At 40.7% G+C, this 15,998-nt stretch overlaps 3 protein-coding genes across 8 annotated transcripts in view; 2 read left to right on the top strand and 1 right to left on the bottom strand.

The window, feature by feature from the left end:
- Window positions 1-2,712, top strand: part of LOC118414681 — a 4,569-nt gene extending 1,857 nt beyond the window's left edge. Inside the window, exons 2-4 of the mRNA XM_035818880.1 lie at window positions 917-1,046; window positions 1,386-1,526; window positions 2,254-2,712. Of these exons, the coding sequence (XP_035674773.1) occupies window positions 949-1,046; window positions 1,386-1,526; window positions 2,254-2,380 (366 nt within the window). The 5' untranslated portion in view covers window positions 917-948 and the 3' untranslated portion in view covers window positions 2,381-2,712. The remainder of the gene's footprint in view (window positions 1-916; window positions 1,047-1,385; window positions 1,527-2,253) is intronic.
- The window catches only part of LOC118414614 (E3 ubiquitin-protein ligase TRIM33-like), a 34,987-nt gene extending 23,876 nt beyond the window's left edge, over window positions 1-11,111 (bottom strand). For all 6 annotated transcript variants that reach the window (XM_035818783.1, XM_035818782.1, XM_035818779.1 and 3 more), the window contains exon 1: window positions 10,801-11,111. In XM_035818783.1, the coding sequence (XP_035674676.1) occupies window positions 10,801-11,026 (226 nt within the window). In that variant the 5' untranslated portion in view covers window positions 11,027-11,111. The remainder of the gene's footprint in view (window positions 1-10,800) is intronic.
- A 201-nt stretch (window positions 11,112-11,312) lies between these two features.
- Window positions 11,313-14,711, top strand: LOC118414677 (60S ribosomal protein L27a-like). Its single transcript, XM_035818875.1, has 5 exons — window positions 11,313-11,401; window positions 12,255-12,318; window positions 12,721-12,796; window positions 13,410-13,581; window positions 14,535-14,711. Exons 1-5 carry the CDS (start codon window positions 11,399-11,401, stop codon window positions 14,661-14,663), a joined length of 444 nt encoding a protein of 147 aa, XP_035674768.1. The 5' UTR covers window positions 11,313-11,398; the 3' UTR covers window positions 14,664-14,711.
- The last annotated feature ends 1,287 nt before the right edge of the window (window positions 14,712-15,998 follow it).

Consider the following 15,998-nt stretch of genomic DNA (forward strand, 5'->3'; position numbering starts at 1 on the left):
ACTGTCATATGTCCAGTTCTATTCATAATGTGACCCGTGATGGAAGTGGTGACGCACTTACACTGTTGGACTTATGTTAACACCACTGCTTGACACTGGGGCATACGCAGGTCTTCAAGTACATGTAGATCAAGTACATTAGAGGCTAATGTATTGGCAAACAGTGTGTGTGTGTGTGTGTGTGTGTGTGTGTGTGTGTGTGTGTGTGAGTGTGTGTGTGTGTGCATGTGTGTGTGTGTGTGAGTGTGTATGTGTGTGCGAGTGTGCGTGTGTGTGTGTGTGAGTGTATGTGTGTGTGTATGTGTGTGTGTGTGTGTCTGTGTGTATGTGTGCGAGTGTGTGTGTATGTGTGTGAGTGTGTGTGTGTGAGTGTGTGTGAGTGTGTGTGTGTGTATGTTTGTGAGTGAGTGTGTGTGTGTGCATATGTGCGTGTGTGTGTGTGTGTATGTGTGTGTGTGTATGTGTGCGAGTGTGTGTGTGTGTGTGTGTGTATGTGTGTCTTTGTGTGTGTGTGTGAGTGTGTGTATGTTTTGTATGTGTGAGTGAGTGTGTGTGTGTGTATGTGTGTGTGTGTGTATGTGTGAGTGTGTCTTTGTGTGTGTGTGTGTGTGTGTGTGAGTGTGTGTGTGTATGTGCGTGTGTGTATGTGTGTGTGTATGTGTGCGTGTGTGAGTCTTTGTGTGTGTGTGTGTGTGTGAGTGTGAGTGTGTGTTTGTGTGTGTGCGTGCATGCGTGCGTGCGTGTGTGTGAGCATTTAATGCTACTGTAGCAGGACCTCATCAGGTTTTGATATCCTCATGTTCTAGACGTGTTAAGGTCATAATTTTGAAATGGTAGACACAAAAAATGTACATGTAACTCTCGATCCAATAATTCTACAAAACAGAAATTTTGTATGAAAACTTCTCCCACACAGATTTCCTGAAGAAAACCTCTCACAATCCGAACATGAAGTGTTTCATCGCGCTTGTGCTGTTCATGTGCGCCACCTGGCGGCTGACCGAGGGAGCTGCATACTCGTCAGAACTGAAGAGTGAGACCAAGATGTAGGTCCTGCCATTCATCATAATATTATATTTATATATACATAGGGACACTTTTTTTCGATAAAGGTTGCACAACTCACTTTGACGGGGGCAAAAAGTGAAGGTTGCCTAAACAATGTTTCTTTGGAATTTTGCTATAGAAGTAAGTCACTGGGAAGATAGACAGATATTGTGTTTTGCTAGAACTTTCAATATTTGTTGGACAGTCAGAAGGGAAAAGAAGACAGCCAACAACAACAAGTTGTGGGTCATTTTTCTTGATGCAGGCTGCAGAAATTCAAATTCCTGTATATCATGATTTATTAACATTGCTTCTGTGCTAACTTGTTGTTCCTGCAGGTATGGCCCTACAGGGAAGGCCCGGGTGGTGGACGTGCCCTACTGTGAGTGGGAGGGAATTAAGATGATGATCGGGAGTGGCTGGAGGACGGTGGGGTGTGAGGAGTGCTCATGTAGCAACGATGGGCTCTTCTGTGCAAGGTATGCTCACACGTGTATCAAAGTACATGTATGATTGTGTGTATTCTTCTCAGCCCGTTTGTCTACCTCCCGTATACATTAACAAGTTTTCTAGTCAGCTGAAACGTAAGATTTTTACTCTCAAAGGAAATGAATCATTGCCATTTTAGCTTGTCTGTCTGAGTGTCTGTCTTTGTGTGTGAGTATGTCTGTGTGTGCATGCTTTTGTGTTTGTAAGTAAGTGTATGATGGTGAGTGTGTGTGTATATGTTTATGGGATGTGTGTTAGTATGTGTATGAGTGCGTGCGCAAGCATTTATACATGTATCTCTTATCAATTATTGTGTGTTCGTCAACAAACAGCAGTGCAGTTATTGTAGTGTATATCCCAGGGTTGTAGCCAGCACCCGTCCTTCCGTCCTTTGACAGAATTTTGCAGTTAGGGATGGAAAATAATTTTGCTCATTCCGTCCTCTGTGACGGACAAAATTGATAAACTGTCTCCCTCACATTCCGTTAAACAGCTTAGTCTACCAGCAAAGTTTACACCTAAAAATGTAGAAAATAGCGTTTCAGAGGGTCTAGATTTAAAAATTTTCAGGGTACCTTTGGCGCAAAGTCTTGCACCTTGGGTGCTCATTAGGATTCAAAATCGAGGGGATGGAAAATGATTTCAGGCTGGCTACAACCCTGGTATATCCTGCTTGATGGAGTGAGATCTGACATTTCTGATCAATGTAAATTCCAGCCCGGGCCTGTACACTGTTCCTGACCACTGCCTGATGCTGGTAAATGAGAACTGTGAGACAGAAATGGTCGACTCTAACGATCCCCTCAAACCCTGCACCTTCCCTGGGCCTGATGAGGAGCAGTGAGCTGCAGTACCGGCAGATGTCACTAGGCTCCTTTGGGATCCTTTCTACCACTGTGATTGTGAAATCAAGGATGTTTTATCTGCTGAAGGCTCCTTGGTAAAATGGACACTGATTTTTTTTGACAACTCGTTTTTTTTCTGTGATATGTTGTCCACTGTTGTCTTAACTTTGACTGAATGTAACATTTTGTTTGTCTTGTTTTAGTTACATGTATGGTGGGCCCCCTTGGAAATCAACTTTCAAAATTTTGTAGGGGCCACCCACCTGTTTTGAGATAAATAAACAAATAAATAAAAAATTTCAGCAAGTCAATTACTGTAAATGTATTTACGTTCGCTGGGATTTAATTTCGCGGTAGCGGGAAAAAGGACTTTTCGCGGTGGATTTAAGTTCGCGGTAACACCATAGACTGCAATCTAATATCATATTAGAAAAATATTCGCGGTGGTTTTAAATTCGCGGTGAAGTGGTCACCGCGAAAAACGCGAACATTAATCCACCGCGAACATAACTGCATTTACAGTATCCCCTTCTCCAGAATGTAACAGACCGATCCCATGTCATACCCCACATCGCCAACGTGTAGAAATGCAAAATAAAGGCGTTAATAGTATTGTAAGTCCTGTTTTCTTCAATGTACTTTGATTTTCACATTTTTTTACAGCAACGACTGTAATGTGAACTTATCATTACCAGTAACAAATGATTCGTCTTGGTGACGATAACACATAATTTGATCACAGCGAACATTTAGTAAGTTCCAAGAACAAGTTAAATTTCTCAGACCATGAAAGTTTGGCACCGAGATGACAAAGTGAATTACAGTACTAGAAATGCACATGTTTGACAGACAGGTAGCCACTCTCTCACAGGCAGAACTCCTAATGGACATTAATTAACTGTCATTAGTTGAACTGCTACAAATTGTGATTGATGGTCTACAGGCTGTCAGAATCTTATCCTGGAACAAGGTTTTATTACAACAAATGTTGAACAAATGTCTTGTGAAGGACAATTCTGCGTTCACCAAGGTTGTGAACTTTAAATGACATTTCATTGTAAAAGATATGAGGAACCTCCTTGGTCTACTAGATACAGTTGACAAGTTTTGGACAATGATAAATTCTGGTTTGTGACTTCTACATAAATGTCATAGTCAATAAACTGATTTAAACTATGTATTCTGTAATGTCGTTTTCTTGTAATTTCAATCTGGGATAATTGCAAAAGCAGATATAGCTCCTTGTATGTTGTTTTCCAGTTTGAAATCGAGTCAATGTTATGTTTACTGCTTCTTGACCAACGCTTCAAAAACCTCCTGACCCTAGCCTTTTTTTAGTCTCTACCAGACTCCGGATCGCTGGAAAAATCGTAGAAATGGAACAAATCAGAGGAGTAAGCCGGCCAGAGGACTATAACCGGCCAGGGAACAGCACGCGATCGTCGGAGTCTGTGGAATCCCGGTGTCTTGTTTGATGTCCACTAATCGCTATCCAATAGGTGCGAAGTGGCTAAATAACCCTTTTATTGCTTTCCTACTCGCCCGTGACGGTCCAAGCGGGGCGAGCCTGTCACATGTGACCTTCCTCTAAAATTAATACTCGGCAGTTTACAGGCTTAAATTCCGAAAAAAAGTACATGAATAGAAATAACAGACACGCCGGAGGGCGGTTCATGTTGTTCTGAATAATTAGTCAAAACTTTATTGACACGACGAGTACCGTACGCTTGACGGCCGCCGACTCTGGCCGGTCTGCGGCCAGCTAAAGGCCGAGGCTGCCAACACAACAACAACAGCCCACTCGATACTGCTGTCACGAAATGGAGATCTAGAAAAACATGCGAGTGGCGAGCGACAAGAGAAAACATAGCGATAACCACCACAGACTATGGTTCAGAAGTCAGGACCAAACTCGGCATTGAGGTTTAGCAGCGAAGAACTCGGGAGGACGTCAGCGAATCGGCCACGTGATCGATCAAGAAGGCGTCCCAGAAAGAAGTCACCCGCTTCGAAACGAAAGAGATCGCAAACTTCCCACACAAAAACATCGGCAGGCCCCAGAAACTTGGTGACCTCGATGCGGTGTTACCGGACTTTGTAAGAACCACACAGCGGTGCCATTTTCTTTGTTTTGTTTGTGCGCTCGGCTGGCGGGAGAAATCTGGCGGTTTGATTCCGAATTATTAATTATATATTTTTTTTACATAAGTAAAAAGCTCACTTACATATTATACTTTTGACGCTATGAATTAGAATAATTCTAGCTAGAAATTTGTAGGTTTAAAACGCATTTTTTCGTAGTTGCTCTTTTTTTTAACAATTTGTGTGGCCAAGGAGGTTAAAGAAAGCCTTGGTGTGACGCCATTTCTGCTGCTGTTGTCTGCACGCTAAGATGTCGCTGGCATTTTCTGGAGATTTATGTAACCTCTTAGCAAAACGTGAATATCGTAAGCATTCTGTAAATTGTATGGAGAAACTTTTAAAGTGTAGTGTGAAATAGTATTGATAAATACAATTGTGTAAATACGCAGCAAAGTTCAGCTCGTAACGAATTTGTTTGCGTATGATAACACGCCATGCTTTGATACCCATGCTTTGATACCCTTGCGTTTGTAAAAAAATTACGACAAATTTTCCGTATAAATAAATGTTTATTTCTTGAAGAACGACACACTTTTTATTCCTGTATGAATTACTAGTGTTTTGTGCGCATGTTTCGGTTACGAAATGGAGCATGATTGTCAACGTACTAGTATAAACATGACTTGACACCAGTAAACAGTGCCGCATCAAGAGGGAGGGGGTGGATTCGCGTAATCAAAAAGTAGCCACGATGAAAATTTAGTGGTCGTTAAAACCGCTAAATGTAAGTTATCGTTATAAAATCAAGGATTGGGAACAGTTTGACGTTTGTACCGAAAAAGGCTTATAGAAATAGGCCGCGCTTGCCGGACGCTGAGAGACGCGCCCCACGGCGCGTTAATTCATTTATGGCTTAAATGATCTGAACTCCGAAGCTACTTTCTTTGTGCAGAAAATGAGCGGATTAGTTTTATGGCCTTTCAACTAACCGAAAGTCGACAGACTCCTGGGATCGCGAGCTGTTCCCTGGCCGGTTATATTCCTCTCTATTTGTTCCATTTCTATGATTTTCCAGCGATCCGGAGTCTGGTAGAGACTAGCCTTTTTTAGGGGGTGGACAAAAAACTACAAGTAAAATCTAATGAACGATAATTACATCCACAGATTTGCACAAATTCAAGTTTGACGTTGAAAATGCACCCTCATGGCATGCACTTCAGTTTTACTTTGTTAAACTGCATTGTACTACTACATGTATCAGAGTTTTGGTCAGTCTAAAAAAGAAAAGAAAAAAAAGGAAAAAATCTTTTCAGGACTGAAACAGGAAATACAACATTTTCCCCAGGCCTCGCCAATGTAATTAATGCACACTGTGACAGGAAAAACATTTTGATAACAAGATAGACTGCAGCTCTGTGCTCATTACAAAAGAGAGAGCTTGTTGTGTGACCACACTTCCATCCTGCTTGTGGGACAGCCAACAACAAACCTGACAGGATAATAACAGGGACAACAACAACCAAAAGGACAAAAAGGGAACACGTGTTCAAGTTCATGTCTTCATGATAAAGAGAAATGATTCCTTGTCTTTGTGTCTACGACAAATGTCAATTCTTAAGGGGGCGTTGACAAATCATTGTTTCACAGGCAGATGCCTACATCTAATGAGTTTTGATGAGGTCAATGACCTTTGCACTATTGAGGGATAGAGTAGGTGCATTTATGACTACAAATAGGATGATTATAGTATTTATACTATAGCCATAAATATCATAGATGAATGGAAACAAAGATATTCCAGAAATACCCCTACATATTAAAACAACTAATGTACATTTGCTCCCATAATGACCCCACTTACTCACCCATAATTCATACACATGTTGTTTGTGTGTGTGTGTATTGCTGAACCAGTATAACCACCTCCCATGGCAGAAGTCACATCTGACCTTTCGCTGGCAGGGTTCGAAATACACATACTTAACTTGCAATTTGTATGTAATTTTTGAGATTTGCACTTGAAAATATTCTGAACTTGCAATCTTGCATGTTAAAAATACCTGGCCTATAGTAAAAATACTGAGGCCACGATGCCTTTGTTTGTCTGACGGGGATCATCTCCGGTCGTCAGAAGGTGTTATAAATAATCAATGGCTTTGCTGCAAACTTACATGCTGATTATGTGGATATCTTTCCAAAATTTGAAGTTCTATCTATATTTTCATGTGCCGATTTCAGTCCATCAAAAGTGACAGAATAGGCTTAATTCTTATCCATCGTGAGCAGCAACATTCCACCAAAGTACAGAATGATGGATGCTGGCTAGAACATTGCAGTATACTGTATAGAGTTATATTTTGCATGTAAAATTTTCAAATTGCACGAAAAGTTTTTCCCAACTTTTGCATGTAGCAATAAGGCCACACCAATTTAATTTCTTGGTTCACGGATTTTTTCATAAAAAATATGGAGCGAGAGGGCGAAATAGAAATAAAAATAAAAATTGTAAAATGGTTGGAGTAAAGGTAACGGCTAATGCAAAACATTAAGAAAAAAAGTTTTCAGCTTGAAAAAAGTACAAAAACACTATTTTTGTACAGTAACAGCACCTGTACCCACACTTTAAGGAGCTTATAATATAAAGGCCAATTTGCTACACCAGAAAGTTGGTGAATGGTTTCATTAATGGTGAAAATTTGCTGAGTAGTAATTTTTATTTTTTTTCCCAAAAAATAGGAGCGAGCGAATCCGTGAACCAAGAAATTAAATCGGTGTGGCCTAAAAAAGTATTTCGATCCCTGGCAGGGAAGTACCAAGAACTGGCCACTGGATTCAGCACATGGAACAAGCCAGGATTTTGTTATAGCATAATGGTAATAGAGTTAATTCCAGTTGTGGCGGCCATGTTGGATTTCCGGGGTCATCCGGGGTCATGGCACCAGAACGAGACTGGAGGTGGTGCCAGCTGGGCATTCTACTATATAGGCTGCATTGCAGACATAAGTATGCCATCTTCGGGAGTGCATTTCACCCCTCTAAGGCTAACAACTGCACAATATATGCCTGTTTTCTATAGAAAATATTGTTTGGGACATTTAAATTTGATTTTGGTCACATTTTTTAAATCAATTTTTCACATTTTTTAATGGGTGACCTGAGAACAGTATCATGTTTATATCATCCATGAGTGCTTTGTATAGGTAACTGCGATATAGTAGGTTTACTATTGGGATTAAACCCTACAAATACATATAATATGGGAATGACATCTTTGCGAATAGAAATTTAGAAGACATTTGGCAGTTGTTCTGATGATTTATTGATGCCGAGATCTGTTCTGCAAACTATGCTCTATGGGAATATCATGCCGGGTGTGCTCCTTTACTTTCTTCCCAATTCAGGTTTTCATTGTTTTATTCTAGTTTAAACAACATAACCCTACACAACAAAGTCCACATGTTGGGTCCATAAAATTGTGGGATGAAATGTAGCAGATTTTTTTCTGTTAGGGATTTTTCAATGCCAACGTGGAGAAAAACATAAATTTTATCTCCAGTGGACGATGAATTTTTGCCTGAGTGTAGACATAGTAGACTAGACATAGCATATCACTTTGTCCCTTGTAACATTTTACATTTGTGGGGTTTATCCCACTTGAAGAGCTACAGGGGTAAATTGGTGATAGAACTTAGTAATACGTAGTTTTATGAACAGATCTTCGCAGCATCTGTGAAAATTCTGTCACATTTCCACCCACACTGATCTGAAACTGGCATGAAGCCCACTTTTAGAGTAATGTGAGGGCCGACTCTAGCCTGAGTGTCATCCTAGTTGGTTTCCGAGGCTGTCATACTCACCTCTCTGGTTTGTGAGGGGTGAGTATGGGAGCCCCAATAAGCTACCTAGGATGACACTCAGGCTACAATCCCTCCTCCGCTGGTACTTATAATAAAAGTTAGGTTTTTTTTTCCACCTTGGCATTGAAAAATTGCAAAAACAGCAGTAAACAATCTGCTACATTTTATCCCACAATGTTATGCAACATGTGGACATTTGTTACGGGGTATGTTGTTCAAACTAAAAAAAAAAAAAACAATAAAAACACTGTCGGATAAATTGGGAAACAAGTAAAGGAGCACACCCGGTACATACACCACCTTCCCCATTGAGTGCCGCAGGATTTTCCCATAGAGTGTAGTTTGCGGAATGGTTCTTGGCGTCGAGAAATCATCAGAATAACAGTCAAATGTCTTCTAAATTTCTACCCAAAGGTCTGTCAGTCCGATATTTCCATGTTTTTGTAGGGTTTAATCACAGTTACCGATACACAGCGCACATGGAGGATGTAACCACTGACATTAGTTGTTCTCTGGTCACCCGTCAAAAAATGTGAAAAATTAATACAAAATATCACAAAAATCAAGTTCAAATGTCCACAACAATATTTTCTATAGATAACAGGCATATATTGCGCAGATGTTAACCTTAGAGGGGTGAAATGCACTCCCGAAGATGGCATACTTATGTCTGCAATACAGCCTATATAGTAGAATGCCCAGCTGGCACCACCTCCAGTCTCGTTCTGGTGCCATGACCCCGGATGACCCCAGAAATCCAACATGGCCGCCACAACTGGAATTAACTCTATTGCAAGTAAGCAAAATGATCAATTGTGCAGACTGAGGATGGTGTGGAATGTGGGGAGAGGGGGAAGGTTCTGGTTTACCCCTCACCGTTTAACGTGAATAGACACTCACAGTCACCGGGGCACTTTTTTTCCCACGCACAGTATGTTATGACTAATGAACTGGAATAACTTGCCAGCACATGTTGTTACATAACCAAAAGTTTTGTAAATGGGTTGGGGCTGGCACAGTTCAGGGACCTTACCACCACACCACTCCCCACCCATACACACACACACACATACAAAAACTGTGTCATGGTGCAGCCTTTAAATTTGTACCGCACAGAATTTGAGCAGGGTTGATTTTTTTAGTTTGGCCAACTTATCATGACATGCTTGGTTTTAAGACAAAGACTCTTTAAAGCTTTATTCTATACGTCTATTTTGTACTTTGTGTAAAAGTTGTTGTCATACATTGTACTGTACCATGTACAAATTCAATTGTCATGCAATAAAGTTCTCTCTATAACCTCCTTGCTATAACATTCAATGATTCATATCACCACTTTTGTTAACTTCGGGCCGGGCCTTTTTTCATTCATCAGTACCACAATCTATACCTTGAATATTGATATGGTACAGGTCCAAATTACTGTGTAAGTGCATTTAATTTCACAGGGATTTAATTTCGCGGTACGGGAAAAAGGACTTTTCACGGTAGAATTCAGTTTGCTGTAACACCATAGACTGCAGTCTAATACCATAATAGAAAAATGTTCGCGGTGGTTTTAAGTTCTCCGGTGAAGTGGTCATCCCGAAAACCGCGAACATTTCTGCATTTACAGTACTAGATCGTGAAGCACTGATACAATACTGATATAAATTTACACCATCTGTATATGCTAATTTTGTGACTAAAGATGTGTAAAAAAAATTCTTCCTGAAAAACGAAAATTTAACACTGTGAAAGACATGAAATTATGCTGCACTGAGTCTAAAACTTGAAATCTGAGCCATCTTGGGAATCAAAATATTTAGTTTTCATCTCGCTCATGACCTCATGACACCAAGTGACCAAAGCGACACCTGGGGACTGTCCCACTGACTAGCATGACTAATACACAACAGATAACCAACTGGAGTGATACTCTGGTCTGATACTCCCACCCAACCCAAGAACTCTCCTCTCCTCTTCTCTACTCTACAGGTGGGTAGTTTTGTACAGGTACAGGTCCGGACGAATGTACCTAAACCTCTGTAACAGTAACTGTAGAGTAGAGTAGATATATGTACTTGTCCCTGCCCTGATGTTTAGCAGACAGCCCTATTAAATCATGTCTCTTTTTTTCCCTTTACTGTAGGGACTAGGAATGTACTAGTTACTAGTTAGATACTAGGAGTACTATAGGTAGTGTAGATTTTCTAGAGAACCCAGAATAACCAGATGTCTGTTTAAGTGTTATCAATCTAAGTAGGTCAAAGACTACCAATGATAATACATCTAAGTAATTAATATCATTGATCTCGTTTGTATAAAATTTATGGAGAGACAGACTGTTGTCTTTGAATTAAATTGGTGTTTTCATATGCAAAACAGGATGTGTGAACATTTCATTAGCGACTAACAATCGTACACTACACATTATGCACATACCGATACACATACACATGCTACAGGTAGAAACACAGTGATTTGAGGTAAAACCTTACCCTGTATGCCGCCCTGGGCGCCCGGACCGGCAACATTACTGTTCGCGAGGATACAGGCCCGACAGGCCGTGTGAAGGCAGGGGAAGAGTTTGGGTTCATGACAAGCCTCCGACTTGCAGACCGCACAGCTCAGTAGCAGGGACGGGACGGGCCTGGCTTCTGTCTCCCGTGGTTCTTGGTGAGGTTCCTGTGCGGCTGGAGGCTGCTGTTGAGGATTCTCCGCCATTTCTAGCACTGAATTCGAATTCGGAGTCCCAACACAAAACCCTTCCAAACTCACACCGCCATTTTGCTATTCTTCCCGCTACACAGAGGTTTATACCAAGATTGAAAATTTATCTTTTCCAGAAAATTGCTTACTTTGCTGTTTTTTTGTAATTTCTACACTTGAATACTTGTGCTAAAAGTAATGAATGTCCAATTTGTGAATTATTTGCCTCATATCCTATAAATTCTAATTTTTTCTCGATTATGTAATTATGACACCCCTCCGTCTGAATGCACTCACCCAGAAGGGCGTTCTCGCGAGGTCTCGGCACGAGATGCGCAGAAAGGTGCGCAGTGGTCTAGAATCGGCCTTTTTGGTCGAGCTTCCAAAATGGTGGGTACAAATTTTCGGGACGTGTTTTTATATCCTGCGCCATCCTGTACTAGAATCTCTTAGTACGGGTATATTAAGGATAGAATGATAGTTTATACATTCAACCACATTTTTGATGCTTTATTTTTACTCCTCCAAGTTGATTGTCAACGATATAGAAGATTCTGTAACGGGGGTTGCAGGGGCCGATGTACAGATTTCTTGTCGTTTCCAACCCTTGCATGTGTTCAAGGCTTGAAAATGTATTTTCATACGGAGAAAACTAGTTACGTGCCCCCAGAAACAGGTACACGGAACTCACAAGCTGGTGGTATCGTTTTATCATGGATTTTTGCGTAAAAAGTACAACTTCTTAAATACACTACAGCACTACCGGTACCACTGTCTATATACACGTAGGGCAAATATATGTGGCCATAAGTTTGTAATTTTGGGACACATGGGCTATGGCAAAATTCCAGAACTGAATAATTATATTAAAAGATTTTGTGTAGCAGTAACAAGTCATGCAAGAGCTGACCAAACTGGAACCCAACCAAAGAACTCTACTCTCTGAAATTTTCGAGCCTACCAGGTCTAATTAAGTCCTGCCTAATTAAGTAGACTCATGAAAATGTTTTTTCACCATGAAATCATTCATGACACGGTGATGTCGGTGAACATGTGATTTTTTTATTCTTTTGACAGCAAACTTTAGACAACAGGAAAACCAAAAAATTATTTCACGAGTCGGTTAGGAACTTTAATTGAAATGCTTGAAATCATGTGATAACTTCAAACTGAAAGACGAAACTTCTTTATTTCTATGAAGTTGAGTAGCTTATCTTAGTCCCTCATGTGTGTTCCCCCTCAGACTGCCAAGCTGAAAAAGACAAGGAAGCTGCGTGGCCACGTCAGCCATGGCAAGGGGCGTATCGGTAAGTCTGGAGACTTGTGCAGGTTTTTTTTCCTGTGTTAATTTTATGTTTGATGACAGTGATTCTCGTGCCATGTTCAAGATACGGAACTTGTAAAGACATGACGGACGTGGACTGACGTATGTCCATGTTTTTGGGGATAGCCAATTAGGTAAAGACTTCAGGGATGTTAAGAAAAACTGGAGGGATCTCCATACACCCAAACTGTTATACAAATGAATTTTTCCTTGACTCATCACCAGTACTGTGTACTACATGTACATGTAGGCAGGAGGACACAGTATATGATATACAAGTGAGGCTAAGCTCAGGCTAAGCTAAGCCCGGTGTATGGTACTTTAACCCTTGACTAGAACCTCCTGACAACTGATATGACAACTGTTTGTTGTTGTTTTACTCCAGGCAAGCACAGGAAACATCCAGGTGGCCGTGGTAACGCCGGAGGACAGCACCACCACAGGATTAACTTTGACAAATAGTGAGTTGCGCTGAGAGACTTGTACTTGTAGATTCTTTTGTATATTAATTATTCATAACATAAGTTCCAAGATGGTGTAAGGAAAGGGATGGGTTCTGCGGAACTTCTGCCTTCCAATAGACACAACAACCCTGCCCCTACAACCTCAACAATGGCCAAGTAAGGGACTACCTTTACCATTCCAGGGTTAGTAAAAGCCATACATGGCCATGTGGCGCATTGATTACACCTGATCCCTCGATCTCTGAAGTTAAGCAATGCGACGGTCCGGACAGTTCTTGGTTGGGAGTCCCCCAACCAAGGACGACCAGATAGCCGTAGCCGGACCAAGCATGGTCATTCCGTGAAATGGTGTTCCAGGAGGGACTTTAAAACGGGGGTCCTGTGCTCGAGGGGGTGCCTCAACCACGTTTATCAGCCACGTTAATCAGCCTATGGCACTGGCTGCAAGTACACCAGATAAATTTAATTTAAATGTAATTTGATTTAATAAGCATGAGCTACGTGATTCCAGAAAACCAAGTCTAATTCTAAAGAGAGAACTGTTGACAAGTTAGGAGCTTTGATCCCTGAGCTACGTTCTAAATTAAAAGTTGTAATTTTTCCCCTCCAGCCATCCCGGGTACTTCGGAAAGGTGGGCATGCGTCACATCCATCTGAGGAGAAACCAGCAGCATTGTCCTGCCGTCAACCTGGACAAGCTGTGGACGCTCGTCAGCGATCAGACACGCGAGGTCTACGCCAAGAAAACATCCGTGGCTCCCGTCATCGACGTCGTGAGAGCGGTGAGTACTGTGGATTATGTAATTCCACTGGACTTAATTGTGTGTTAAAAGGGCAAAGGGTCTTTTTGCGATGTGAAGTTGAAAAATGCAAATTTGCTGTGTCACAAATTCACAGTGGTGAGACCATGGCGAAAATAAAAACTTTGCAAATATTTCAAATTGACTCTACATTGTTTATTTTGGCTGGACTTAATCATGCAATAGAAGGGCAAAGGGGGTTTTGAGGTACATGTATGAACAGGGCTAGAATTACATTTTTCTACATACCTGCGCTGGTGCAGGTAACATAGAAAATTACCTGCACCAGACAAATTTTACCTGCACTACCCTGAATTTAGGAAGTATGGATCATACTAAAATTGTTAATCGACCAGGAACCATTGCTATTTTGTCTTGTATACTTTATAGGTGGTAATATATAGTAATAACAGCTAATAACAATCCACATACACCTACACCATATGACATTTATGTATAAAACCCATTATATGGACCAGTGCAGGTTAGGTGCATGCAAACACCAGAAATACCTGCACAGCTCCAATTTTACCTGCACTAACCTGCATATTCAGGTGGTATTTCGAGCCCTGATGAAGTATCCCGTTGAAACAGAACTGTAGTAGTCATACGTTGAAAACGCAAATTTGCAGTGTCACAAATTCACAATGTAGAGGTCATGGTAGCCTGATTAAATACTGCTTATAGCAGCCCACCCTCTGCGGGGAAGGGCCAGTCACAGCCCTGGACGGCAGAGTTTGTGTTATAATTTGATTTTATTGTAGTAGTATGTATTGCAAAAGGCTCACTGTGTCTTTTCAGTATTTTATACGGTTGCCTAGTTTCATATGTTTCGTGTCACAACTTAACATTTTTCTTCTCCTAAAATTAGCTACAACAGATCCCAGAAAAGCATATTGACTGGCAAATAATCCACTAATTTTATTTCCTTGCAGGGATACTACAAAGTCATCGGGAAGGGCCGTCTGCCCAAGCAGCCCGTCATCGTGAAGGCCAAGTTCTTTTCTCGCCGAGCTGAAGAGAAGATAAAGGACGTTGGCGGATGCTGCATTCTCGTGGCATAGAGTCTTTATCCCAGTAAATTCCACATTAAAAAAACACATCCTGTCTGATACTGTGTGGTCTGCTTTCTTGGAATGTGGTCTTTTTTTTTGTAGGATAATATATGATAAGTATGAAATACTCCATATCACCCAAGGTACCAACCCAACCACAGTCCGGTTGAACCAACCGGTGTGAGGGCTTGGGACCGAGGGTGATATGGAATACATGTTGTCTTTTTGTCCTGTTGTCATACCCACCCAAGGAAAAACACTTAAAATGTGAAGTGCACCAGAAGTTGAGAATATTTTACCTCTATCGTACCGAAAATCAGAACTTTGTAACATCGTTGTTGAAAATGCGTTTTCATAAACCTAAAATGACCGATATGACAACATTGGCTGAAATGAAACTGAAACACATAGGCTCACAATCAAAACTCAACTCTGAAACATTATTTATTCGATGACAAATAATACATACAATATCCAACATCCACTTAACAATAGTCCTAACAATACCTTCTAAAATGAAAAGCTGAAAGACCTGTACTTCAGTAAATAGATACTCTCATATAGTTATAACTTAGCAGTATCATTTGTAAAGGTGTATATGAAATGACAGTAAGCCCTTTTCAATTCATGGAGTAAACCATTTGGTAGAATTTACCCCCACCAATATTTTATCACTATAACATAGTACATATCTGTCCTTTTGTCATTCCAACATTTTCACCCTGTCAAATCTAACTCTAAGATGGTACATAAACAGAAAGTGATTCTGTATGGAAGTGACATCAGTTAATTGTAGATTTAGAAAATATCTCCCAAGACGACTTTCTTAAGGCACAAAGACATGTTAAAATCCTGCTAAAATTGTTGCTGTTTTGGTCTACCACTGAGGAACAGTTTGTAGTACATGTAAATTTTCCATAGAGCTATTTATATAGAAAAAGTCTACAGGTACCTGTTAAGATTTAGAGTGCAGATTGACAGTAAAGGCACAGTTGGTCCCTTATACATGTATAACTACTCTCCAAGCAGAGTTTAGGCTCCGGCCGTTTTTGACGTTTTTTATACCGTTTTATCAGGCTTTCTACTTTGTACCGTTTTCTTTATGTTTCACAGCTGGTACCAAATAGAACGCCCGAGAAAAGCGTGTAAAAAAAACCGTCAAAAAACAGCCGGAGCCTAACCTCTGCTTGGAGAGTAATGTATAACACTCTTAAAATACAGTGTTTCTTGGCCTCAGCTTCAGGCTCCCTGGGCTATATTTTGACAGTCATATTTTTTTCTGAATACATTTTCTCTGATGGCTACCACTATCTGAACAATACTTCAGATAATGGGAAACCATCG

The sequence above is a fragment of the Branchiostoma floridae genome, chromosome 4, assembly GCF_000003815.2.
Source record: "Branchiostoma floridae strain S238N-H82 chromosome 4, Bfl_VNyyK, whole genome shotgun sequence".
Classification (NCBI taxonomy): Eukaryota; Metazoa; Chordata; class Leptocardii; order Amphioxiformes; family Branchiostomatidae; genus Branchiostoma; species Branchiostoma floridae.